Raw genomic sequence first — 26,255 nt, 5'->3', positions numbered from 1 at the left:
AAAAATAAGGAGGTAGACGCAGAAAAGAAATAAATATGAAGAGAAAGTATAACAGACACGCAATTCCAAAACAAACTAAAAACAAGTTGTAATGGAATAACGAGGTAAAAGTGAAGCTCTGGCTAACAGTGTAGGTAGGGACTGCCAATGTAAGCATATGGTCATGAATTAGTGATTATTATAGTTATGGATATGCTCCATGAGTGAAAATTTAGTATTCACGCTTGTTAAGCGTGAACAAGCGTGAGACCTGACAAACGATAATGGTCTTATGACCTGGTGGTTATAGAAGCTACCGAGGGCTAGCATGCGTGCATCAACCAGTGCTCACACCCACTACCTGGTGACCAAGCCAGATATGCTGCTGCTCTCCAAGGATTCATACACTGCCCTAAAGACAAACTGTAATAAAATGATAGCTTCCACCATAACAAGGCATCACAGTTTACATACTTTACCAAACACCTTCCAAAACATTATCTTCGCTGATAAACATTTTCACATATATTATCTCATTTGATATTATTATACCTATTTAATACTTGATTGCAATCTGAAGGCCAGGCAAGTAATTTATCAGGTCACAAAAGTCATCTAAATGGCCAACACAGGCCTTCAATCCAATTGTTCTGTCTCGAAATCCAATCTCAGGCCACTGTTCTACCCTGTACCTGAAGAAGCTGGTGTAGCTAAGTAACATCTGGGAAGAGCCTTTTTGCAAACACACAACAAACTTGGAAGGCATGTCCTCTTTTTAGGGGAGACTAGGAAAAGGAGTCATGACACATTTTACAATTCTTTCAACTATACCGTGACCTTCAAAGACCCATAAACAAGAACAATTAAGTAACTTTCCACTGCAAACTTCAATATCCTTTCTTTCTAAGTTCTATATGTATGACTCCAGATCACCAATGGAATTCCCCTGGGCCTCAATCTCCAACTTTATCCAATAGGAAAAGTAATTTTAGCCTTACACAGGGTAGCAACGAAATCTAAATAAAATAATTACTTGATGGAACATTTGATGGAACAGATTCTGCTAAAGTAGAGTTCTGAGAGAACAGAAGCCCAGTTTGGACCCAGGAGCTAAATTAGGACAGTTTTCTTGCCTATTTACTACTTTCTATTTAATAATCCCATGCAAACAAAGGAGATACAAAGATGCAAGTCCTGAAGGGAAAGACTGAACTAGCATTTTGGTGGCCAGCAGCCAAAATACTGTAGGAGCAGCCAAAGTATCGTAGGTTTAGAACAAGGCTCACTTTCAAACTCTGGTATTTATTTAAAAAAATTTTTGTAATGTTTATTATTTTTGAGAAAGAGACAGAGTACCAGTGGGGGAGGAGCAGAGAGAGAGGAAGACAGAACCTGAAGCCAGCTCCAGGTTCCGAGCTGTCAGCACAGAGCCCGACGTGGGGCTCGAACCCATGGACTGCGAGACCATGACCTCAGCCAAAGTCAGACACTTAACTGACTAAGCCACCCAGATGCCCCAGAAAACTCCAGTATTTCTGAGGTTCCATAAAATAGGTGCTGTGACAATTGAGGGAGAGGATAGCATTTAAACTATGAGCCTAGACAAGAGTTAAAAACCACTCTGAATCTAACTGCCAGAAGATCCAAATATGTGTTATATGTTTATATCTCTTTTTAAAGTAAAAATAAAATGAGGGAGTTTCCACAGCATGAAAAGGAACAAAAAATTTTAAATATAGTGTATTTTCCAGCTTCCTGTCTTTACACCAAAATAAAGTAGTGACACTCAAAAACATAAAGATAAAATGAAATTTACTTTTATCTCCGAGCACACTAGAATAAAAAGTTAAGCTACAAACTGTAATAGTACTCTTCACCACAAGATGTCACTATTGCCCAAGAACAACATTACAAAATGCTTTTATTTTTATGATTAGTACCGTACCTTGATGTCTTTTAGAGAGACAAACTTCTCAATACCTAATTCGATCATATCGAGCACGTGGAAGTCATACATACGACCTAGAAGGAAAATACATTTTCTTTTAAACATTTATTTTTCCCAAAGAGCCACCTTATATGTACCCACCTAATTTGCGTGTCCAAAATATTATCTCCCTTTTTTTTTCTCCTTATACCCCATCAAACATGTCCCCTTCTTTCTTAAACTTTCAACTCTACCTAGAATACAGTGTTGCAGTCTTGGCCCTGAAAGGATCTTGGAAATCGTTTAACCAAACTCCCTTATTTTATAGAACAGTAAATAAAGGCACATAAGAAGTAAAAGGGGTTGCCTAAGCCAATGACGATACCAAATTAAACGTCAATTCTTACTGGTGAAGGGTTAATTTATGTGGGTAGGTATGCTACTGTTTTTTTCTCTAACACTGATTTAAGATACATATATTTTATATTAGAAAAATATTGGCAACTTTTGGTAAAGTAGTATTTTTACATGCCTATTCTCTACCTGCAGTCTGATAGATTAAAATTTTCATTCAAAGGCACAAGAAAAATTTTTAAAAACCAGCTTAGAGCTTACTTGTTACTCCTGAAATCTCAACACCATCAATTAATCTGAGTCACAAAACAGACTGTAAACACAAACCTTAAGTAAGTAAATTATATTTACCTATTACTAGATTATTTGGCCGCTTCTTATTATGGGAGCCAAACATGAATAAAGAGCAATCTGACTTCTTTGAAAAGAATTCCTATAAAACCAAAGAAATCCCAATTAATGCATAAATATAAGAACTTTACGAACTGTATTCTGGGGGCACCTGGGTGGCTCAGTTGGTTAAATGCCCAACTCTTGCTTTTGGCTCAGGTCATGATCTCAGTTCATAGGACTGAGCCCCACATCCGGCTCAGCGCTGACAGTGAAGGAGCCTGCTTGGCATTTTCTCTCTCCTTCTCTCTCTGCCCCTCCCCTGCTCGTGCACACATGCACATGCTCTCTCCTCTCTCTCAAAATAAACTTTAAACTTTAGTCATAGTTTTAAAAGTATGAAAGTCTTACTTCAAAAATAAACAAACAGGGGCGCCTGGATGACTCAGTTGGTTAAGCATCTGACTTTGGCTCAAGTAATGACCTCCTGATTCGGGAGTTCCAGCCCTGCATCGGGCTCTGTGCTGACAGTGGGGAGCCTGCTTGGGACTCTCGCTCTCCTGCTCACTCTGCCCTTCCACCCTGCCCCCCAAAATAAATAAACTTTAAAAATTAAGTTAATAAATCTTACTTCACTTTCACTTTACATCAAAATTCCCTCATATAGGATGATTTCGAATTCAAAACATCACAAATTACTAAAGGAACAGTAATTAGTCCAATCATGTATATGCTGTCTTAAATCAGAGTTTCTTGTACTCACCAATGATGTCTGATCCTCAAATGGTCTTGTAATATTTTTCCTAAAAATATTTTTAAAAGATTACCTTAATTTTAATAATCTTAATTAGCAATTCACCCATAACAATTAAGTAATATATTTAAAAAAAGATAATTTTGTAGATGATCAAAAATAAAGTTAGAGGGATATTCATTCATTCAAATATGTATTTAGTGCCTATTATGTGTCACTCACTGTTGTAGGGGCTAAGGATACTAGGAAACAAACAAGATCTTTGCTTTCATACAGCCTACATTCTAGTGGAAAAATAAAAATTTCAAACAATAATTAACTGTAGTGACAAAAATAAAATAGGGTATTGTGTTAGTTATGAACAGTGGAAAATGACTATTTGAGCTGAGATGTGATAGATAAGGAATAAGCCATTGAAAAGTTTTGAGGTTGAGGTGCCTGGGTGGCTCAGTCAGTTAAGCGTCTGACTCTTGATTTTGGCTCGGGTCATAATCTCATGGTCTGTGGGTTTGAGCCCCACTCAGCATAGAGCCTGCTTGGGATTCTCTCTCTCTCTCTCTTTCTGCCCCTCCCCTACTCACACTCTCTCTCTCAAAATAAACATTTTTTTTTAAAAAGTTTTGAGGCTAAGGGTATTCTAGGAAGAAGGAACACAATAAGCAAAGATTCTGAGATGGAAACAAGCTTAGACTATTCAAGAAATGGAAAGAAGGCAAGTATCAACGAAGCTTAGCATGCAAAGGGAAAATGGTGGGGCATGAGGTCAAAGATGTAGGCATGGCCCAGATTATGTTGGTCAAGGTAAGGCCTTGTTGGTCAAGGTAAGGAATGTAAATATTAATATAGTAACAGGAAGCACTAAAGAGTTTCAGGCAGGAGAGTGACATGACTGAACTCAAATTTTCTTTTTACTACTACTTTTTTAAAATCATAATCGTTTTTAAATTTTTTTTATTTTAGAGAATCTCTACCAGGCTCCCCGCTCAGCACAGGGCCTGATGCAGGGCTCAATCCCACAACGCTGGGATCATGACCTGAGCCAAAATCAAGAGTTGGATGCTCAACTGACTGAGCCACTCAGGCACCCCTCAAATTTTCTTTTTAAAGGACTATTCTGTCTACTATGTGAAAAGGGAATGTAGTTATGGCAAGAGAGAAAAGAATTAGCAAGAAGCTATCACAGTAATCCAGGAGAGAAAGAAATAAATGGTGTATTGGACCAAGAACACTAGTAGGGGAGCTGGAGTAGAACATGCTATCTTTCATGCAAAAGGGAGAGAAATACGTATATTTTTCTTTGCTTAAATATGCATAAAGAAATTCTGGTAAAACATAAGAAACTATATGTGTTCACTTATAATCTCTGATTTCTCATCATGTAAATGAAGTTTCCATAAAATAGTTCATAATTTTTATGAAGCAAAATCTATGTACATGATCTTAATTTTGTTCAAAGAATAAAATAAACATACAGACATGAAAATATCTGTACACATGTGAAAATGGGTGAAGGGAATGGGAGATACAGGCTTCCAGTTATGGAATCAATAAGTCATGGGAATAAAAGACACAGCATAAAGAATATAGACAATAACATAATAATGACAGATGGTAGCTACACCTATGATGAGCACAGCATAATGGAGACACTTGTCAAATCACTATGTTTTACACCTGAAACTAATGTAACATTGTGTGTCAACCATACTCAAATAAAACCAATTAAAATATGTATATACACAGGGAAAACATGTCAGAATGTACATAGTGCTATGGGTGATTATTCTATTATCCCAATTATCTAAGAGTAGCATGTATTACTTTTATAATCAGTAAAAAAAGAATTTTTGTTTATGTTTATTTATTTTTGAAGGAGAGAGAGACGGAGTGTGAGTGGCAGAGGGGCAGAGAGAGAGGGAGACACAGAATCTGAAGCAGGCTCCAGTCTCTGACCTGTCAGCACAGAGCCCGACGCAGGCCGAACTCACAAACCGCGAGACATGACCTGACCCGAAGTCGGACGCTCAACTGACTAAGCCACCCAGGTGCCCCAAAAAGAGTATTATTTTTAAAGATGCAAGGCAGGGGCGCCTGGGTGGCGCAGTCGGTTAAGCGTCCGACTTCAGCCAGGTCACGATCTCGCGGTCCGTGAGTTCGAGCCCCGCGTCAGGCTCTGGGCTGATGGCTCAGAGCCTGGGGCCTGTTTCCGATTCTGTGTCTTCCTCTCTCTCTGCCCCTCCCCCGTTCATGCTCTGTCTCTCTCTGTCCCAAAAATAAATAAACATTGGAAAAAAAAATTTAAAAAAAAAAATAAAATAAAAAAAAATAAAGATGCAAGGCAAACAAACGAAGAAAAACTACTGCAGCATTTATGATTAACAACCATCAGCTAACTATAAATCACAAATAAGCAAATATGACCTGCTGAAAACATGGAAAATGCAAGTTACACAAAGTATGATTTTGACTTCTTAGCTTAAAAACATAAAAAGTGGGTAATGGTCTATGAAACTTGTATATTGCACTCTGCTAAAAGGACAACCTTTCCAAAAAGCAGTAATTAATATGCTTTATTGGGCATGAAGTAATCTCATGTCTAGAAATCTCACATAGGAATTAATTCAAAAGGATAATTCATCTGTGTAAAAATGGCCATTTTAGCATAATTTATAAGAATAGCAAAAAAGAAAAACCTACATTTTTAGCAATAAAATTGCTAAAATTTATAAGAATAGCAAAAAATAAAAACCATAAAATTAAGGTAAGTTATAAATAAATTTTAGCATAACCATTTAATAGATATTATATTGGCAATGAAAATAATACCTAGGGCACCTGGGTGGCTCAGTCCGTTAAGTGTCCAACTTTGGTTCAGGTTATGATCTTAGGGTTCGTGAGTTCAAGCCCTAACATCAGGCTCTGAGCTGCCAGCACAGAACCTGTAATGAATCCTCTGTCTCCCTCTCTCTCTCTCTGTCCCTCCCCCAATTTTTGCATGCTCTCTTTCTCTCTCTCTCTCAAATATAAATATTAAAAAAAAAAAAAAGAATACCTAAAGGATCACCTACTAATAGAAAAATTTTAGGGGCGCCTGGGTGGCTCAGTGAGTTAAGCATCCGACTTCTGCTCAGGACATGATCTCACGGTTTGTGAGTTCGAGCCTCATGTTGGGCTCTGTGTTGACAACTCAGAGCCTGGAGCCTGTCGTCATATTCTGTGTCTCCATCTCTCTCTGCCCCTCCCCTGCTCGCACTCTCTCTCCATCTCTCTCAAAAACACGTAAACATTTAAAAAAAATTTTTTAAGAAAAATGTTTATAATATAAATGAAAAAGGCTTGATATAAAATGTAATGTATGTTGGGGTGCCTGCGTGGCTCAGTTGGTTAAGCGTCTGACTTCGGCTCAGGTCATGATCTAGCGGTTTGTGGGTTCAAGCCCCACGCTGGGCTCTGTGCTGACAGCTCAGAGCCTGGAGCCTGCTTCAGATTCTGTGTCTCTCCATCTCTCAGTCCCTCCCCTGCTCATGCTCTGTGTCTGTCTCTCAATACTAAATAAACGTTTAAAAAAAAAATTTTTTTTTAATATAATGTATGGCAAAAACACAGATAATATTTTATTATTTTGCTAAAGAAAGAAGATAGACTCTGAGGCTATGTGTTGTATGATTCCATTTATGTAACATGCTAAAAAAGGAAAAACTATAAGGATAGCAAACAGTTCACTGGTTACAGGGGGGAGGGGAAACAGTGGCCCTCAAGAACACTGCACAAAGAAATTTTTAGGATAATGATACTGTTTCTGTATCATGACTGTTTCCATATCATGTGGCAGACACAGCTCAATGCATTTTTAAAAACTCATAAAACTGTACACCACAAAGAGTAAATTTTACATACTTAAATTCAAACAACCGAGAGAAAAGTGGAGAAAAACTCAAAATAGAATACAATCTAATAAATGACCCTAAGTGTAGTTTAAAGTAATAACACAATCGGGGCGCCTGGGTGGCTCAGTTGGTTAAGCGGCTGACTTTGGCTCAGGTCATGATCTCGCGGTCCGTAAGTTCGAGCCCCGCGTCAGGCTCTGTGCTGACAGCTCAGAGCCTGGAGCCTGTTTCAGATTCTATGTCTCCCTCTCTCTGACCCTCCCCTGTTCATGCTCTGTCTCTCCCTGTCTCAAAAATAAATAAAACATTAAAAAAAAATTAAAAAAATAAAGTAATAATACAATCACATTAAAGAGGCAGAAAAAAACCCAACCTAAGTTACATTTGAACTGGACACCCTAAGGCTAAAGACAAAGACCTGTACACACATTCTATACTTTAGTTAGTAATTTTGTTTCTCACAGGGTTAGACATTCTGAAAGTATGCACGTACTAGAAACCTACAAATCAATAAACATACTATCAATCATGAAAGCCAGGTTTCTTACTGTCAGAAGAAGCAAAGTTACAAATAAGAAAAGAAGAAAGGCTGGAATGAAGTCTGTGGCACTGGACTAGAATTGGAAGTAGTATTAAGACTCATGATTTTGGGGCGCCTGGGTGGCGCAGTCGGTTAAGCGTCCGACTTCAGCCAGGTCACGATCTCGCGGTCCGTGAGTTCGAGCCCCGCGTCAGGCTCTGGGCTGATGGCTCGGAGCCTGGAGCCTGTTTCCGATTCTGTGTCTCCCTCTCTCTCTGCCCCTCCCCTGTTCATGCTCTGTCTCTCTCTGTCCCAAAAATAAATAAAAAACATTGAAAAAAAATTAAAAAAATAAAACTCATGATTTTTTTTAGGAAGTAGCAGTATGAATTCAGTTTTTTAAATACGTAAAATTAAATTAGATGTACATGTATGCATGGGTTAACATGCATAATACTTATTTTCAAGGTCTGTCTGCTAAGAGGATCTAGAGACAATGACACTTCTGTAGCAACTAAGCATACTTTTGTGCCCAGATCTCTGTTTTCTAAATTACCAGCCCCCGATATATGGAAACAGGACTCCACAGAGAAGGGACTGATTCCAGAGCTTTAAAATACAAGATGAGCTTGGAGCATCGTGTGGCACCAAAAAGGAGGACTTAAACACAAGGGGCATGTTGAAAGAACATAGGAGCCACCCTGAAAGAGATCTTAATGGCAAAAGGTATAATAATTTGAGCAACAAAATAGTGACAGCATTGGATTATAACTCAAAGAATATAATAAGTATCTGTAAGTCCACACTAATATAAATGAGTAATTCAACAAAGAGAGAGATTTTCCTTACAAAACTCCAATTAATAAATGTAGAAGGAATGAGACAGAAAACCACCATTAGAACACCAAGAGTAATCCCCTATGTAGACAACAGTCACTGATGCATGCTAAAATTAATAAGCAAAAGTGTGAGGAGAAAGAGGATTATTTGCACAGTGTTTGCACAGTCTCCAAATATTTCCTCCAAACATTTACTAGTTACAAAGGGAAAAATAGTAAATTGCTAGTGGAGAAACCAAGCAGACATCACTTTAACCGAGGTTAATGCTACCAACATAAGACATCCCTGGTATCATTTACTGAGAAAAGCACATCACTTTTGTGGTACCGTTGCCAAAAACACATAAGGCTCAATCTATTCATGAGAAATGTAAAACAAATACAAACTGAGGTATATTTTACAAAATAATTAACAAGTACTCATCAAAAACGTCAAAGTCATCAAAAAGGGAAGGACTGAGGAACTGTCACAAATGGGAGAGTAAGGAGACATGACAACTAAATGCAATATAGGATCCTGGAAGAGAAAAAGGATATTATTGGAAAAACTGGTGAAACAAGTCAAGTGTATAGTGCAGTTAAAACATTATTGTACCAATGTTCATTTCTTACTTTTGATAATTGTACTATGGTTACATAAAACATAACATTAAGAGAAGCTGGATGAAGGGTATATGAGAACTCTACTATTTCTGCAACTTTTCTTTAAATCTATAATCACTCAAAATAATATACATATGATAAGATTACAACCATGTAAGAATATTCATACAGGGGCGCCTGGGTGGCGCAGTCGGTTAAGCGTCCGACTTCAGCCAGGTCACGATCTCACGCTCCGTGAGTTCGAGCCCCGCGTCAGGCTCTGGGCTGATGGCTCGGAGCCTGGAGCCTGTTTCAGATTCTGTGTCTCCCTCTCTCTCCGCCCCTCCCCCGTTCATGCTCTGTCTCTCTCTGTCCCAAAAATAATAAACGTTAAAAAAAAAAAATTATATAAAAAAAGAATATTCATACAAATGAAAACACAAACTAGAAAGAAATAAGTTTTAAAAATACTAATGATAAAAAATAAAAAAATAGGGGCTCCAGGGTGGCTCAATTAGGTATCCAATTCTTGATTTTGGCTCAGGTCATGATCTCACAATTCATTAATTCAAGCCCCAAGTCAGGCCCTGCTGATACTGAGGAGCCTGCTTGGGATGCACGCTCTCTCTCTCTTCCTCTCTCTGCCCGTCCCCTGCTCACATTCATGTGTGCACATGCATGCGCTCTCTCTCAAATAATAAATGTTCAAAAATTTAAATAAAAACATAAATAGATGAAATAAATAAGTAATGTTAATAGCTGTATTTAAGGAACTGTCATTTTCTTTTTTTTTTTTTTAATGTTTATTCGTTTTGAGACAGAGAGGGAGACAGTGCCCGTGAGCGGGGAGGGGCAAAGAGAGACAGAGAGAAGAAGCGGGGGAGAGAGAGGAGGAAGGAGGGGGAGAGAGGTGAGGGGGAGAGGGGGAGAGAGAGAGAGAGAGAGAGAGAGAGAGAGAGAGAGAGAGAGAGAGAGAGAGAGAGAGAAATATCCCAAGCAAGCTCAAACCGTGAGATCATGGCCTGAGCTGAAACCAAGAGTTGGTTGCTTAAACAAATGAGCCACCCAGGCGTCCCTGTCATATTTCTTAAACAAAGTATTTTTCTAAATCTCCCATAAAGTAATTATTACTTTTATAACAGAATAATAGGAGTTAAAATAAATCACTACTTACTTTTTATACAGAATGCCATATGGTTTTTTCAATGCATACTGTAAAACATAATTTAGTTTTCAAAATAAATTACATTCTGAAAAGCAGAGATAAAAATTAAATTGTATTATATCAGTCATTATACAAGATTACCTGGTCCCTGAATCCTATTCTGAGGTCTTCTGCTTGGCTCTCTTTTGATCACTTATCTAAACCTGTAACATAAGCTTAATATTCTGACTTAGACTACACTTTCCCAATTAAAAGTTTCTATGCCCTGAGCACCTGGGTGGCTCAGTCGATTAAGCATCTGACTTTGACTCAGGTCATGATCTCACAATTCAGGAGTTCCAGTCCCACATCAGGTGAGCTCAAGCCCCCACTTGATGTGAATATAAGCCCCACTTCAGGTAAAAACATGAACCCCACTTCTCTCCCTTTCCAACTCTCTGCCCACCCCCCAGATTCTCTCTCTCTCTCTCTCTCTCTACTCCCCTGCCCTTCATTCACTCGTGCCCTGTCTCTCAAAAAAAAAAAAAAAAAGTTTCTATGCCCTTTCAAAAATCTATCCAACTTAAATGATTTCTTTAATTTCTTTAAATTCTACCTATTCTATTCTTTCCAGGAAAACAATTTGAGAGGAGAAAGAAAAGCAAAAGAAAGCAGATAAAAACGAATCCTATAGGGGCACCTAGATGGCTCAGTCAGTTAAGCGTCTGACTTTGGCTCAGGTCATGATCTCATGGTTCGTGGGTTTGAGCCAGCCCCATGTCAGGCTTTGTGCGGACAGCTCAGAGCCTGGAGCCTGCTTCGGATTCTGTGCCTCCCTCTCTCTCTGCCCCTCCCCTGCTCGAGTTCTGTCTCTCTCTCTCTCTCAAAAATAAATAAACATTAAAAACATTTTTTTAATAAATAAATAAAACCTATCAAGAAAAGCTGATAGAATTGAAATAATGTTATCTGGAGATGAGAGAGCTGAGAAACAGTTACAATGAGGACAATAAGAACTACAGGGGCGCCTGGGTGGCGCAGTCGGTTAAGCGTCCGACTTCAGCCAGGTCACGATCTTGCGGTCCGTGAGTTCGAGCCCCGCGTCGGGCTCTGGGCTGATGGCTCGGAGCCTGGAGCCTGTTTCTGATTCTGTGTCTCCCTCTCTCTCTGCCCCTCCCCCGTTCATGCTCTGTCTCTCTCTGTTCCAAAAATAAATAAACGTTGAAAAAAAAATTTTTTTTTTAAAAAAAAAGAACTACAGTTTTTAAATTCAGCCCTTTAAAAAATTCCTGTCGAGGCAGTTGGTGGCTCAGTTGGTTGAGTGTCCAACTTCAGCTCAGGTTATGATCTCACAGTTGGCAAGTTCGAGCCCCGTGTCGGACTCTGTGCTGACAGCTCGAAGCCTGAAGCCTGTGTCAGATTCTGTGCCTCCCTCGCTGCCCCTCCCTCGCTCACGCTGTACCTCTCTCTCAAACATAAACACTAAAAACAAATTTAAGTTCCTGTCGTTCAGCCCTCTTTTCATTTTTTTCTTATTTCTTTCCACTCATCCACTAATAATCAGTTGTTACCAGTATGATCAGTTCTGCTCTACTGTAAGGAATAACAAAGATCTAAGGCATTACCTTACATTAGGGAAAGGAGTAAATGAGGGAAACAATGAAAAGGGAAATGACTATCAGAGCTGATAGATAAAGGAAATCCAGCAGTAAAACCTATCTTTTAAGTACTACAACTTTTTTTTCCTTTTTTTAAGTTTATTTATTTGTTTTAGTAATCTCTACACCCAAACTGGGGCTTGAATTCATGACCCTAAGATCAAGAGTCGCATGTTCTTCTGACTGAGCCTGCCAGGCACCCCTTCAGTAGGAAAACTTTTTGGTAATTCTTGACCAAATATTTCCCTGCCTTGGTGTAATGCACACTAGCACAGTGACAACTCAAGAATCATCAATATGAATGTTAACTACTGTAATAACCTGTAACATTGTGCTATTCTTGGAACTTACTTAAATACAGGGCCAGAATCCTATCAACACAATGACACTGAGAAGGATGAGCATGTATTAGATTATTCAGCTATCTGAACTGACTATAGTGTTTAACAAACGTCAACAGTTTAGTCAAGTTTAAAAATCAATTATTTAGTTGATTTAACTCAAAGAATCTATCTGCTGTATCCAAGGCCTAAATAATCAGCCACTTACTAGGTATCTCCATGGACTATGCCTTTCATTCACTGATTAAATATTTACTGAGCACCTACTGTGTGTCACACAAAGGGCTAGACATGAGGCTACATAGGTAGGAAAAACATAAAGCTTTTAACTTCATCACTTATATTATAGGCCCTGAACTGAACATATTACTTTTCTCTTCAAACCTGCTCCACATGACATATTCTCTACTTGCCATTATCACTTATGAAGAACCCAACCCAGAAACCTGGGAAGTTCATACTTCTTACTCATGCCCAAACTCTTCTACCCTCATCATCTAGTCTCTCTGATGATCTCTCATTTTCACTGGCACCACCACATTCCAGATACTCATTACCCGGCTGAAAACAATGGCTGAATCAGTTGCTACATTTGCTCTCAGTTTTCCCTGGTCAAACTGATTAAAAGGACTGATCATATCTGCCACCTCCAATCTTTCAGTGGTTCCTCAGATCTTTTACAACAAAGCTTAAACTCCGTGTTGCTACCTGATCCCTGCATGTTCTTCTAGCTCCATCAAGCCCACTTTCCTTTAGCCATCCCCAATTATTTGCAGTTCCCCAAACACATCATATGCTCCTTCACGTTCCCTCTTGCACAAGTTTTTTCCTCAACCTTGGAAGACTTTCTGCTTCTCTTCCTCTCCTCCTCCTTGTTCTGACTCCTCCTTCAAAATGAAGTGTCTCCTCTGGGAAGCCCATTCTGTGTATGGCTACCCCTATGGGATTTTAACTGCCTCCTATCCTAGCCTCTACATGCCTCCAGCACAGCAGTTAATGCAGTGTTATAATTTCTTATTTGCCTGTCTCCCTCATTAAGCTCACTGAAGGGACAGACGTGTCTTATGTAACTCTTAATCCTCAGCACCTAGCGCAGTGCTTGGCGTTGCTGACGGAATAAACAGATAGTGATATGCAGTTATTTCACTTTACAAACTAGAGATGTTCCTTAAATGTGGGTAAACCAAAGTCCAGTCATTGAAATCAGTTCAAATTTACAAAAGGAATAACAGTAGTTGCTTTAAGGAAAACCAGTGGATAGTGTCTTGCCATGGCAAATTATCTCCAACTTGAGCTTTTTTCTAAGGCAAGGCAAACTTATCCACGTATCCAGCAGCCCAAACTTGTATGCTGAAAATTTCCTAAAATGATTCCAATACCATTTAAAAAATAAGTGTATAGGGACATCTGACTAGCTCAGTCAGTAAAGTGTGCTACTCCTGATCTCAGGGTTGTAAGTTCGAGCCCCACAATGGGTGTAGAGATTACTTAAAAAATAAAACCTTTCAAAAATAAAAATAAAAAAATTATTATATACATACCACATCTCTAAGTACTTGTGTCACCAGTAAATTTGCATTTCCCCCTTTAATCAGCATAGCATTTTTAACATTTTCACTAAGTTTCGGTTCTCTCTTCTCAAGGAATCTCTTGGCTCGTTTCGTTTTTGGCTTTCTGTTTGGAAAATCACAATTTGTAACAACTTAAAACATTTTCCTCATAGTACAAAATCATGACTTTACTAACATACAAATTCTTAAAAATCAACAAATATTACATAACATTTATCAGTTAGGATTCCACCACTAGACAAAAATCTCACTTTTTAGGGAGATATTAACAAAAGGTATTCAGCTATTACTATTAAGTAAGTGTTAACTTTATTAGCTTTTGATTTTTTGTAAAGGCTTTCATTTTTTTAATATCACCAACATTCCTTTATTACTGTTTTTTCTCTAAACCTTTCATAAAAAAAAAAAAAAAAACAGACTCAATGAAGACTGTTGCTATTTTTATTCCATCATTTTTCCTTCAGCCTTAGAGCAAACAGCACTCTTACCCTAACACAAAGCATTGCACACCAACTAGTGATCAATCTGTGGGCAGTTACCAAACACAGGGAGGCTACTCATTGTCTATCTTTCCTACAGGTTGTAGACCTACCGGGAAGTATACACTATCCCACTCCAACATCACAGCTGAAAAAGTCAAACATTATTGCCGCCAACGGGGAATAATAATGACTGACACTTTTATAGAGTTACCTTACTAAGGCTTATCTTCACCAAGACCCTACCACACAGGTAAAATTATTAGCTTCATTTTACAGTTGAGGCAACTGAAGCCAGAGAGGTAATTTGGCCAAGGTCACACAACTTGCAAGTAAGCCAATCTTCAAAATGAGCAAAATTTAAAAACTCATCTCGACCACTGTGCAAAATATGAAGGGAAAACAAATTCATTATTCTGACTTTATGATGTGACAGCAGGAGTAGAATGGTTTTATACAATTCTGTTCAGAGAAATTCTGTTCTGCTTCCACTATATCTTGCTTTTCCAACAGTTCTTGACCATCTACTGAAAGAATTTCTCCTCTCTTAAATAACTACGACCCACCATCCTCCTTTCAGTCCTGTGGACACTTTGAGCAGGAAAAGAAAAACGCAATATACACACACTTCATTTATCAAGCAGAGTTTAAAAATTCTCCTGCAGACAAAGTGTTAAGCAATATAAATAAAGCTTCCAATCACTTACTGTTTGATAAAGATACACATTATTTATTAAATCAAAAAATATTTAGTATGTCTTATGGCAAAAAACAGTGCTCTATATTTCATGTGGTTTATTACTTCTCACTAACCAACTAATGCAAATAACATCTTCTGTGTTGTATCAGCTGTTTGTTCCCCAATCCGATCATAGTCTTACTCATCTTTGCAGTCCCCATACCTAGAGGAATACATAGCAGATGCACAAAATTCTCTGAATTAATGACTAAAAGAAGAATTTGTTTCGATTAGATGTTAATTCAGGCAAATCCCAAAAAATAACAGGACTATTCAGAAGACCAATAAGTATTTTCTGAACGCATTTAAAACAAACATCAACTCAAGGGAACAAAAAAACTAACGAACATTTCTACGTGCTGTAGCAAAGGCTTTACGTACATACATTCTCGCCAGTAATCTTCACAGTTCAATGAAGTACGATTATTACGAACGCTATTATACAAAGTAAACTGAGGTTTAGGGGGATTAAATGGCCTAAAGTCACAAAGTTTTGTGAACGCGCCCGAACTGTCACCTACATCCGTCAGATTCCGAGGCCTTGTGCTCGTAACCATTCATTCGACCACCTTCCTCACGCTTCTCGGGAAACCAGCACTTTTCTAACTGGCTATAAAAGCGGCGAACACCTCCGTGTTACCGCCTGGCAGCTCCCACCAGTGGGCTTCCCGGCACTTCATCGCCCAGCGAGCTGCACTGCTAGAGACTTAGGCTAGCGGATGCATCGACCCACCACAAGCCAAACAGCGGAAGGAACGAGAGGAGTAGCCCAGGCGGAGAGGAGGTTTTTTTCACTCGTCCCCACCACACGAGTCCCACTCCCCAACGTCCCCAAGAGAAGGGACCCAGCGCACTTACACAACTCGATCCAAAGCGTCCATGGCTACCGCAACACGAACCCGGACAACACACGTGCACAGCGCAGTTACGCGAGATACGCCAGTGGCCCGGAACAGGCGGAACCGGAACTTGAGCGTGGCGTCACTTCCTGGGACCGCCCCATCATGGATGCCTAGGCTTTTTTTTTTTTCCCCCTTCTCCCTTTAATGAAATTGCGCCCCTTTCCCTTGGTAACAGATTTTTGCCTTGGCTTTTAGCCGGAAATTAACACTTTAGGTAACATTGTCTATAGCAGCTTGTTGGACGCGCCTGTGTGTATACCTGGAATAAGGTATTCAGGGACCAGATGTTATTTTTCTGGGAATCTCCCAGAATGTCAGAAAGGTTCACATGGTAGGTACACAGTGAGTGAAATCAATGTGAAATATGCACTATTGACCGAACTGTAAGCTCAATGAGGCAGAATTTATAAATACTGCAGTGCCCAACACATAGAAGGTGTGCATTGAAAGTTAACACTATTGGGGCGCCTGGGTGGCGCAGTCGGTTAAGCGTCCGACTTCAGCCAGGTCACGATCTCGCGGTCTGTGAGTTCGAGCCCCAGGTCGGGCTCTGGGCTGATGGCTCAGAGCCTGGAACCTGTTTCCGATTCTGTGTCTCCCTCTCTCTCTGCCCCTCCCCCGTTCATGCTCTGTCTCTCTCTGTCCCAAAAATAAATAAAATAAAAAAAAAGAGAGAAAGTTAACACTATGGATCTTCATTTATAGCCCCAATTTTTAAATTGCTATATAATTCATATGCCATAAATTTTACCCCTGTAAAGTGTACATTTCACTGGTTTTTAGTATATTCACAAAGGTGCAACTATCACCACATCTAATATCAGAACATCTTTATCACCCCAAAAGGAAACACCCACCCTATCAACCCAATAGTAGTCACTACCCATTTTCCTGTGCGGTAACACACAGGCTGTCAGCTACCTAAGCTTGAGGTCAAGCATGCCATGCCCTCTTTTGCCTCCTACAGAATTGACACAAACTTGGTGGTAAGAAATCCCAAGCTCTTCAAGAGCTGCCTTGGGGTGCCTAGGGGCATCAACGTCTGTGGCCTGGCCTCTGCCATCACACTGATTTGCTGACTTCCTCTGGCCAAGCCAGACCATTACCCTACACCTTCTTTTCCTCAAAGAGTTTTATAATTTCAGCTCCAACATTTAGGCCTTTGGCCCGTTTTGAATTAATCTTTGTATATCGTATAAGATAGGAGATCCAACTTCATTCTTTTGTATATGGATATCCAGTTGTCCCAGCATCATTTGTTGAATAGATTATCTTTGGGGTGCCTGGGTAGCTCAGTGGGTTAAGCAATGGGACTCAACTTCAGCTCAGATGGTGGTCTCATGGTTTGTGGGTTGGAGCCCCACATCAGCATGGATCCTGCTTAGGATTCTCTCTCCCTCTGTCTCTGCCCTTCCCTGCATGTGCACATGCAAACTCTCTCTCTCTCTCAAAATTAATTAATCAATTTTTTTTTAAAGATTATCTTTGCTCCATTTTATTGCCTTTGCTCCTTGGTCTTAAATCAGTTGACTATATTTACGTGGATTTATTTCTGGGCTCTGTATTCTGTCTATTAGGTATTATCTATTCTTTTGCCAATTCTCACTATCTCCATTATAGTAGCTTTATAACAAGTCTTGAAGTTGGGTAGTGTCAGTCTTCCTACTTTGTTTTTCAATATTGTGTTAGCCATTCTAGGCCTTCTGCCACTCCATATAAACTTTATTTTTGTTATGATTCTTTTTACAAAAGTTTATTCTTAAATGTACTAACAGATCTAAGACAACACTTGATTCTAGCTATAGGTGGCAACAGATACTATGACAAGGAATCCAAATGTTTGAACAGGAATGGAATTAAGGATCACATTGTCTCGGGGCGCCTGGGTGGCTCAGTCGGTTAAGCAGCCAACTTTGGCTCAGATCATGATCTCGCGGTCCATGAGTTCAAGCCCCGCGTCGGGCTCGGTGCTGACAGCTCAGAGCCTGGACCCTGTTTCAGATTCTGTGTCTCCTTCTCTCTGACCCTCCCCCGTTCATGCTCTGTCTCTCTCTGTCTCAAAAATAAACGTTAAAAAAAAAAAAAAAAAAAAAGGATCACATTGTCTCAGGCATAAAAAAACAGCTTACTTTTTGTCAGGTTTCTTAATTCCACCTGTGGCCAGGAGGCCCATCCCCATAGCCTTTGCTTTTAGCTCCTTGAGTTTCTTCTGCTCCCCTTTCTGTTTCTGCTTGAGTGCCTTATCTTCCTCATCTATGTCCTTGGCCTGCTTCATGGGCTGCTTCAGGGGCTCCTTCTTGCCACCTTCATGGTCAGACATGGCACCTGACAGCCCTTCCCCAGACCCTGCCACCAAAAGCTCCTCCATATAAACTTTAGAATCAGTTTGCCAATATCCACACAATAACTAGGTAGCATTTTGATTGATATTGCATTGAATCTATAGAGGAATCTGGAAAGAACTGATATCTAGACAATGTTGAGTCTTCCTTTCCATGAATATGGAACATCTTTCCATTTAGTTCTTCTTTGATTTCTTTCATCAGAGTTTTTGTAGTTTTCCTCATATAGATCTTGTATGTGTTTTGTTACGTTAATACCTAAACTTTTCATTTTGGGAATGCTAATATAAATAGTATTGTGCTTTGTTATAATGAGCACTGGGTGTTGTATATAAGTGATGAATCACTGAATTCTACTCCTGAAACCAATATTGCACTGTATGTTAACTAACTAGCATTTGAATAAAAATTTAAAAAGAAAAAATAAAGCTTGAATTATTTAAAATAGTAATGGTATAAAAAACAAAAAATAAAATATTAATAGTATTGTGTTTTAAATTTCAAATCCTATTTGTTCATTGCTGGTATATAGGAAAGCAATTGCTTTTTGTGCATTAACTTTTACCCTGCATCCCTGCTATAATTGCTAATTAGTTCCAGGAGTTTTTGTTTGTTTGGTTGTACATGCTATTTTCCACATAGATGATCATGTTATCTGAGAACAAACAGTTTTATTTCCCTTTCTTCTTTATTTGCATTAGCTAGGACTTCCAGTGTAATGTTAAAAAGCTGTGGTGAAGGGGGACATTCTTACCTTATTTCTGATCTTAGCGAGAAAGCTTCAAGTTTCTCACCATAAACAAGATGTTAACAGTAGAATTTTTGTAGATAGTCTTTATCAAGTTGAGGAAGTTCCCCTCTTTCATTCCTGATATTAATAATCTGTCTCCTCTCTTTTTAATTAGTTAGCCAGGCTTGAGGCTTATCAATTTCATTGATCTTTTCAAAGAACCAGCTTTTGGTTTCATTAATTTTCTCAATTGATTTCCTATTCTCAATTTCATTGGCTTTTTTGTTCTAATTTGTATTATTTCTTTTTTCTGCCTACTTTGAATTTAATTAGCTCTTTTTTTCTAGTTTCCTAGCATGGAAACTTAGATGATTGATTTTAAATCTTTCTTATTTTCTAACATATGCATTCCATGCTATAAATTTCCGTCTAAGCACTGCTTTCACTGTATCCCATAACTTTTGACAAATTGTGTTTTCATTTAGTTCAAAATATTTTTAAATTTCTTTTGAGAGTTTTACTTGCCCTGTGTGATATTTAGAAGGGTGTTTTTTAGGGGCACCTGGGCGGCTCAGTTGGCTCAGTGTCTGACTTCGGCTCAGGTCATGATCTCATGGTTCATGGGTTCGAGACCTGTGTCGGGTTCTGTGCTGACAGCTTAGAGCCTGGAGCCTGTTTTGGATTCTGTGTTCCCTCTCTCTCTGTCTCTCCCCCACTTGTGCACTCTCTCTCTCTTTCTCTCAGAAATAAACACCAAAAATTTAAAAAAAAAAAAAAAAAAAAAAAGAAGGGTGTTCTTTAATCTGTGAGTATTTTGGAATTTTCTAACTGTCTGTTTATTGGTTTCTAGTTTCATTGTGGTCTGAGAGCAGACATTGTATGATTTCTATTCTTTTAAATTTGATAAAGTGTTTTTTGTCCCCAAATGTGGTCTCTCTTGATGAATGTTCCATGTGAGCTTGAGAAGAATGTATGTTCTGTTGTTATATGAAGTAGTTTATAGATGTCCCTTATGTCCAGTTGACTGATGGGATTGTTGAGTTCAACCATGTCCTTACTGATTTTCTACCTGCTTGATCGCTCCATTTCTGATAGAGAGATGTTGAAGTCTCCAACTATGTTAGTGGATTCATCTATTTCTCCTTGAGGTTCTATCAGTTTTTGCCTCATGTATTTTGGTGCTCTGTTGTTAGACACATACATGTTAATGATTAGTATGTCTTCTAGGAGAATTGACCACCTTATCAATATGTAATGCCCCTCTTTATCCCTGATAAATTTCCTTGGTCTGAAGTTGGCTCTGTATGAATTAATATAGCTACTCCTATGTTGTTTTGATTAATGTTAGAATGACATATTTCTCCATCCATTTACTTTTAATCTTTATGTGTCTTTATATATAAAGTAGGTTCCAGGTAGACAACATTTAGTTGGGTCTTGTTTCTTGATCCAGTCTGACAATCTCTGTTTTAATTGGTGCATGTAGAGCATTGACATTCAAAATTATTGTTTATATAGTTGGATTCATATCTACCATATATATTACTGTTTTCTATTTGTTGCCCTTGTTCTTTGTTCCTATTTTTGTCTTCTATTATTTTTCTGTCTTTTGTGGGTCTGTTTTTTAAAGATTTTATTTTAATGTTTATTTTTGAGAGACAGACAGACAGAGCACAAGCAGGGGAGGGGCAGAGAGAGAGGAAGACACAGAATTCGAAGCAGGCTCTAGGCTCTGGGCTGTCAGCACAAGACCTGATGCGGGGCTCAAACTCATGAACGTGAGATCATGACCTGAGCTGAAATTGGATGCTTAACCAACTGAGCCACCCAGGCGCGCCTTAAGATTTTATTTCTAAGTAATCTCTACACCCAAGATGGGACTTGAATTTACAATCCCAAGATCAAGAGTTGCATGCTTCTCGTAGTCTCTGGGTCTGGAGTTCTCTCTTGTCCAGCAAGGGAGCGGATGCAGGATTGAAATGCAAGAGACGATAATGTCCAAGAGGAGATAAGAGTCCCAAGTAAGAGTCCTTGCTCCGTTTTTATTAGGATCAGAAGGCTTACAAGCATGATGGACGTGCACAAAGAGACAATGAAACCATGAACATTCACTTGTGGGTGTGAGGGAAAGGGGGTTTTGAAGATATGCGGTGTTAGGGGTTTGGGTCAATACAAAACTAAATCCTGGGCAGAAGGTTGTTTACAGCAGACATGAGGCACCACCTCTGTTTACCTAAACTGGTCTAGGGGACAAGAAAGACAGCATATGCTACCTCAGGGCCAACAAGACACCTTTCTTTTGCTAATTAGCTCCTCTCCAGGCAACTTCCTCCTGCTGCAGTCTATAGCCCTGTTTACCTGTTTTTGTCCTTCCTTCCAGTGAAAGAAGCTTTCTGCTATTGTACTAAATTGGGGGGTGTTTCTGCCCTGAATACCTAATCTTGTTTACTAATCTTGGATGTTTTCATCCTGAGATTTCCTATTCCTATACCTTTGTCCTATACTGGGGGCCTTTGCCCTGTTTACCTAATCTTGTTTTACCTAATCTTGGATGTTTTCATCCTGAGATTTCCTATTTCCTATACCTTTGTCCTATACTGGGGGCCTTTGCCCTGTTTACCTAATCTTGTTTGCCTAGTCTTGGATGTGTTCATCCCGTGGCTTTCTATTTCTTTATGTCTTGTTAACCCATCGGTGCAAATTCAGGGAATTCCTAACCTTATTCCCCACACACGCTCTACTGACTGAGCCACCCAGGTGCCCCTGTATTTTGTGATTTTAATTAACCATTTTATATGATTCCATTTTCTCTCTTTTCTTAGTTTAGTTGGTTAAAATCTTTAAGATTTTAAAGTAACCTCTGCACCCAACCTATGCTCAAACTCACAACCCTGAGATTAAGAGTCACATGCTCTACCAACTGAGCCAGCCAGGAGCCCGTACACTTTTTTCCTTTAAGTTTATTTATTTTGAGAGAGAGAGGGGGAGAGAGAGAATCCCAAGCAGGCTCCTTGCTGTCAACGTGGAGTATAATGCAGGGCTTGATCCCACAAACCATGAGATCATGACCTGAGCCAAGACCAAGAGTCAGAAACAACCAACTGAGCCACTCAGGCACCCCTGCACCCTTCTTTATAAACACTTTTTAGTGGTTTCCCTAGAGTTTGCAATATACATTTACAATTAATCCACATCCATTTTCAAATAACAATATACTACTTCATGGGTTGTACAAGTACAAAAAAAACTCCTAACTTCTCCTGCCAGTCCCTTGTATCATTTCTGTCATTAATTTCACTTATACATAAGCACATATGTCTTAGTCCATTCAAGGGGCTATATACCAGAATACCATATATTGGGTGGCTTATAAACGACAGAAATGTATTTCCCACAGTTCCAGAAGCTTTAAAGTCTAAGATCAAGGCATCAGCAGATATGCGGTCTGATGAAGGCCCATTTCCTGATTCGTAGACAGCATCTTTTCACTGTGTCATCACGTGGAACAAGGAACAAAGGAGCACTCTAGGGTCTCTTTTATAAGGGTACTAATACCATTCGGGAGGCCTCTACCCTCATGACCTAACCACCTCCCAAAGGCTCTACCTTGTAATACCATCACATTGAGGGGTTAGGATTTCCACACATGAATTTGGGAAGGACACATTCTGTCTATAGCAATCCATATATACAAAGGCATACATAATCAAATATATTGTTGTCATTATTTGAACAGATTTTTCTGGTAGATCAATTAAAAATAAAAATAGGGCGCCTGGATGGCTCAGTTGGTTAAGTGTCCAACTCTTGATTTCAGCTCTGGTCATGATCTAACAGTTCATGAGTTTGAGCCCCATGTTGGGCTCTGTGCCTGCAGTGCAGAGCCTGCTTGGGATTTTCTCTCTCTGTCTCTCTCTCTCTCTCTCTCTCTCTCTCTCTCACTCCCCCGCTTTATACTCTCTCTCTCTCTCTCTCTCTCTCAAAATAAAGTTAAAAAAGTAAAAGTAGAAGTTTTTATTTTACCTTCACGTATTCCTTTTCTGATGATCATCCTCTCTTTATGCAGATTTGAGTTTCTGACTCATATCATTTTACTTCTCTCTAAAGAACTTCTAACATTTCTTGCAAGGCAGGTCTACTGGCAACAAATTCCCTCAATTTGTGTTTGTCTTTATCTTTTTGAAAGTCTTCCTTTCTCACTTTTAAGGGATAATTTTGCAAGATACTGAACTCTACTTTAGTGTGTTTTTTCTTTCCACATTTTAAATATTACATTCTGGGGCACCTGGCTGGCTCAGTCAGTTAAGCATCCAACTCTTGATTTCCGCTCAGGTAATGATCTCAGAGTTTGTGAGTTCAAGACCCTCGTTGGGCTCTGGGCTGACAGTGTGGAGCCTGCTTGGGATTGTCTCTTCTCCTTCTCTCTCTCTTCCCCTCCCCCACTCATGCACTTGCTCTCTCTCTCTCTGTCCCTCAAAATAAATAAACTTAAAAATAATAATAATTCATTCCATCTGTCTTCTTGCCTGCGCAGTTATTGAAGAGAAATTAGATGTACTTTTTATCTTTGCTCCTCTATAGGTATGGTGATTTTCCCTGCTCTGGTTCCTTTCAGGATTTTAAATTAATTGTTGATTTTATGTAGTATGAAAATGATATCCTGGAGTGCCAGGGTGGCTCAGCCGGTTAATCGAGCAATGGATTCTTGATTTCGGCTCAGGTCGTGGTCTCACAGTTCTTGAGTTTGAGCCCCGTGTCAGGCTCTGCACTGAGCCTACTTGGGATTCTCTCTCTCCCTGTGCCCCTCCCCAACTTGCATGTTCTCTGTCTCTCTAAATAAATAAATAAAATGATATCCCTAGATTTAGGTTTTTTTTGGCATTTATCCACTTGGTGTTCTCTGTGGTTTAATGCCTGACATTAATTTGGGGAAATTCTCAGTCATTATTGTTTCAAATATTACTTGTTTCTTTCTCCCTTTTTTCGCTTCTTGAATTTCCACTACATGTATGTTACATCTTTTGTAGTTGTGCCATATGTCCTGATATTTTTTTTTTCTTTCAGCCTTTTCTCTCCTTTTCCATTTCCATTTTGGCAGTTCCTACTGAAATATCCTCAAGTTCAGAGATTCTTTGCTCAGCTGTGTCCAGTCTACTAATAAACCTATCAAAGATATTCTCCATTGCTGTTATGTTTTTGGCTTCTAGCATTTGTTCTTGGTTCTTTCTTAGACTCTGCTTACATTGCCCATCTAGACTTGCATGCTGTCTACTTTATCCATGAAAGCCCTTAGCACCTTAATCGTGCTTTAAATTCCCATTCTGACAATTCCAACATCCCTGCCATACCTGAGTCTGGTTCTGATGCTTACTCTGCCTCTTCAAACTGTGCTTTTTGCCTTTTAGTATGTCTTGCAATATTTTTGGTAGCTGGGCATAATGTGCTGGGCAAAAGGAACTGCTGTAAATAGGCCTTTGGTAATGTGGTGGTAAGGTGTGGGGAAGGGAAAATGTTCTATAATCCCATGAGTTGGTCTAAGTCTTCTATATGACTCTCAGTTTTTCTTCTTCTGTTTGGTGGGACAGAATGACTAGAGTGGACTGGAGTTGGGTATCTCTTTTCGTCAGGTCAGTTACCCTCTGATAAAACCCCAGCAGGTTAGGCTCTGGTTACATACTTTCTCCTGAGGGTAGAGCTTGTTAAGAAGACAGAATGCTCTGAGACATTTCAAAACCATTCCTTTTGTCTTCTCCTTTGTGGAAGCACGAGGAGATTTTTCTCCAACACTCACTGTGAGAACCTAGTTGAGCTCTTGGAGGTAAAATTGAAAAGTGAATGAGGACTTCTGATAACTGGGTCCTCCTGGAGTTTTTAACATTCAAAGTTATCCACATTGAATGAACCTCTAGCAATTTATCGGTTACAGTTCAATTTTTCCTATCCCATAACTGGTTCTCATAGAGGTTTGTGCTCATAGGCTTCTGCTCCATTAAGTTCTGATCCTCTGTATTCATCTGTCTGTGGTTTGTCCTGTGACTTCACTTGTTCTAAAGTGAAGAGTTATTGATAGGTCTTTTCAGTTCAGCTTTTTATTGTTACACTGGAGCGGCAATTTCCACCTTCTCAGCATCAGACCAGAAACCAGAAGTGTCTTTGATAGTATTTTGAGTGCCAGACATTGTGAATTTTACTTTGCTGGGTGCTGGATATGTTATTCTACAGTGTTGTTCTGAGATGCAGCTACTTGGAAACCATCTGATCCTCTCAGGTCTTCCTTTTCAGTTTTGCTAGGTGTGGCAAGAGCCTTATTTAGGCTAATTATGCTCTAAGGCAAAACCCTTCGGAGTACTCTATCCATGCTCCATGAAATATGAGATTTTCTACTCGGGCTGAGAACTGCACGCTGCAGGGATTGTTCAGACAGCTCTTTTCCCTGCCTCCACTATTTTTCTGGCACATACGTGATCAGTATTCCACTGAAGACTCCGGGAGGATTCTATATAGATCATTGACGCCTTCTCTCTCTGTACTCTCCCCTTTCTGATATTCTGCTGTGCAAACTCCAGCTCTCTTGATCTTCTTGGTCTTCCAGTCCCATCTCCTCAACTCAGAAAGCTACCTCACTTGTTTCCTGACAAGTCATGCACCAAAGTGTAGAATGACAGTGTGGAAGACAGAACAAGTTCTCTCTAAAATGCTCATGTCCTACTCCCCAGAACCTGGGAATGTTCTATGTAAAGGGGCTTTTGCAGACATGATTCAGTTCAGGATCTTTTTTTTTTTTTTTTTTTTTTGTAATATCTTTTAATGTTTATTTTTGAGAGAGACAGAGACAGAGAGTGAGCAGGGAAGGGGCAGAGAGAGGGAGACGCAGAATCCGAAGTAGGCTCCAGGCTCTGAGCTGTCAGCACAGAGCCCGACATGAGGCTTGAACTAACGAACCATGAGATTGTGACTTGAGCCGAAATCTGATGCTTAATAGACTGAGCCACCCAGCCACCCCTCAGGATCTTTACATAGGAAGGTTATCCTGGATTTTCTGTATGAGACGAATCTAATTACAAGGGACCTTTTAAGAGGGACACAGGAGTGTAAGAATCAGAGAAAATGTGATGACAGAAGCAGGAGAGAGAGATTTAAAGATGTTACATTACTGATTTTGAAGATGGAGGGAGGG

At 39.4% G+C, this 26,255-nt stretch overlaps 2 protein-coding genes across 3 annotated transcripts in view; both read right to left on the bottom strand.

The window, feature by feature from the left end:
- RPF2 (ribosome production factor 2 homolog) overlaps positions 1–16,073 on the bottom strand; it is a 34,739-nt gene extending 18,666 nt beyond the window's left edge. Inside the window, exons 1-6 of one of the 2 annotated variants that reach the window (XM_040474389.1) lie at positions 15,963–16,073; positions 13,857–13,989; positions 10,347–10,384; positions 3,354–3,393; positions 2,612–2,693; positions 1,925–2,001 (exon numbers count right to left, since the gene is read on the bottom strand). In XM_040474389.1, coding sequence (XP_040330323.1) covers positions 1,925–2,001; positions 2,612–2,693; positions 3,354–3,393; positions 10,347–10,384; positions 13,857–13,989; positions 15,963–15,985 — 393 coding nt within the window. In that variant the 5' untranslated portion in view covers positions 15,986–16,073. Of the gene's footprint in view, positions 1–1,924; positions 2,002–2,611; positions 2,694–3,353; positions 3,394–10,346; positions 10,385–13,856; positions 13,990–15,625; positions 15,726–15,962 lie in introns of those variants that run through there. The other variant, XM_040474390.1, reaches the window with a different exon arrangement.
- A 2,045-nt stretch (positions 16,074–18,118) lies between these two features.
- Positions 18,119–18,416, bottom strand: LOC121029188 (translation machinery-associated protein 7-like). Its single transcript, XM_040473105.1, has one exon. It carries the CDS (start codon positions 18,372–18,374, stop codon positions 18,132–18,134), a length of 243 nt encoding a protein of 80 aa, XP_040329039.1. The 5' UTR covers positions 18,375–18,416; the 3' UTR covers positions 18,119–18,131.
- Positions 18,417–26,255: the final 7,839 nt, after the last annotated feature.

This window comes from Herpailurus yagouaroundi, unplaced genomic scaffold, assembly GCF_014898765.1.
Source record: "Herpailurus yagouaroundi ecotype Mexico unplaced genomic scaffold, PumYag 139, whole genome shotgun sequence".
Lineage (NCBI taxonomy): Eukaryota > Metazoa > Chordata > Mammalia > Carnivora > Felidae > Herpailurus > Herpailurus yagouaroundi.
Note: the sequence above shows the minus strand (reverse complement) of the source record. Positions and strands in the feature narration are given on the sequence as shown.

Coding starts and splice junctions, on each gene's coding strand:
- LOC121029188 (XM_040473105.1), bottom strand. CDS start 18,374: ATGGAGGAGCTTTTGGTGGCAGGGTCTGGGGAAGGGCTGTCAGGTGCC.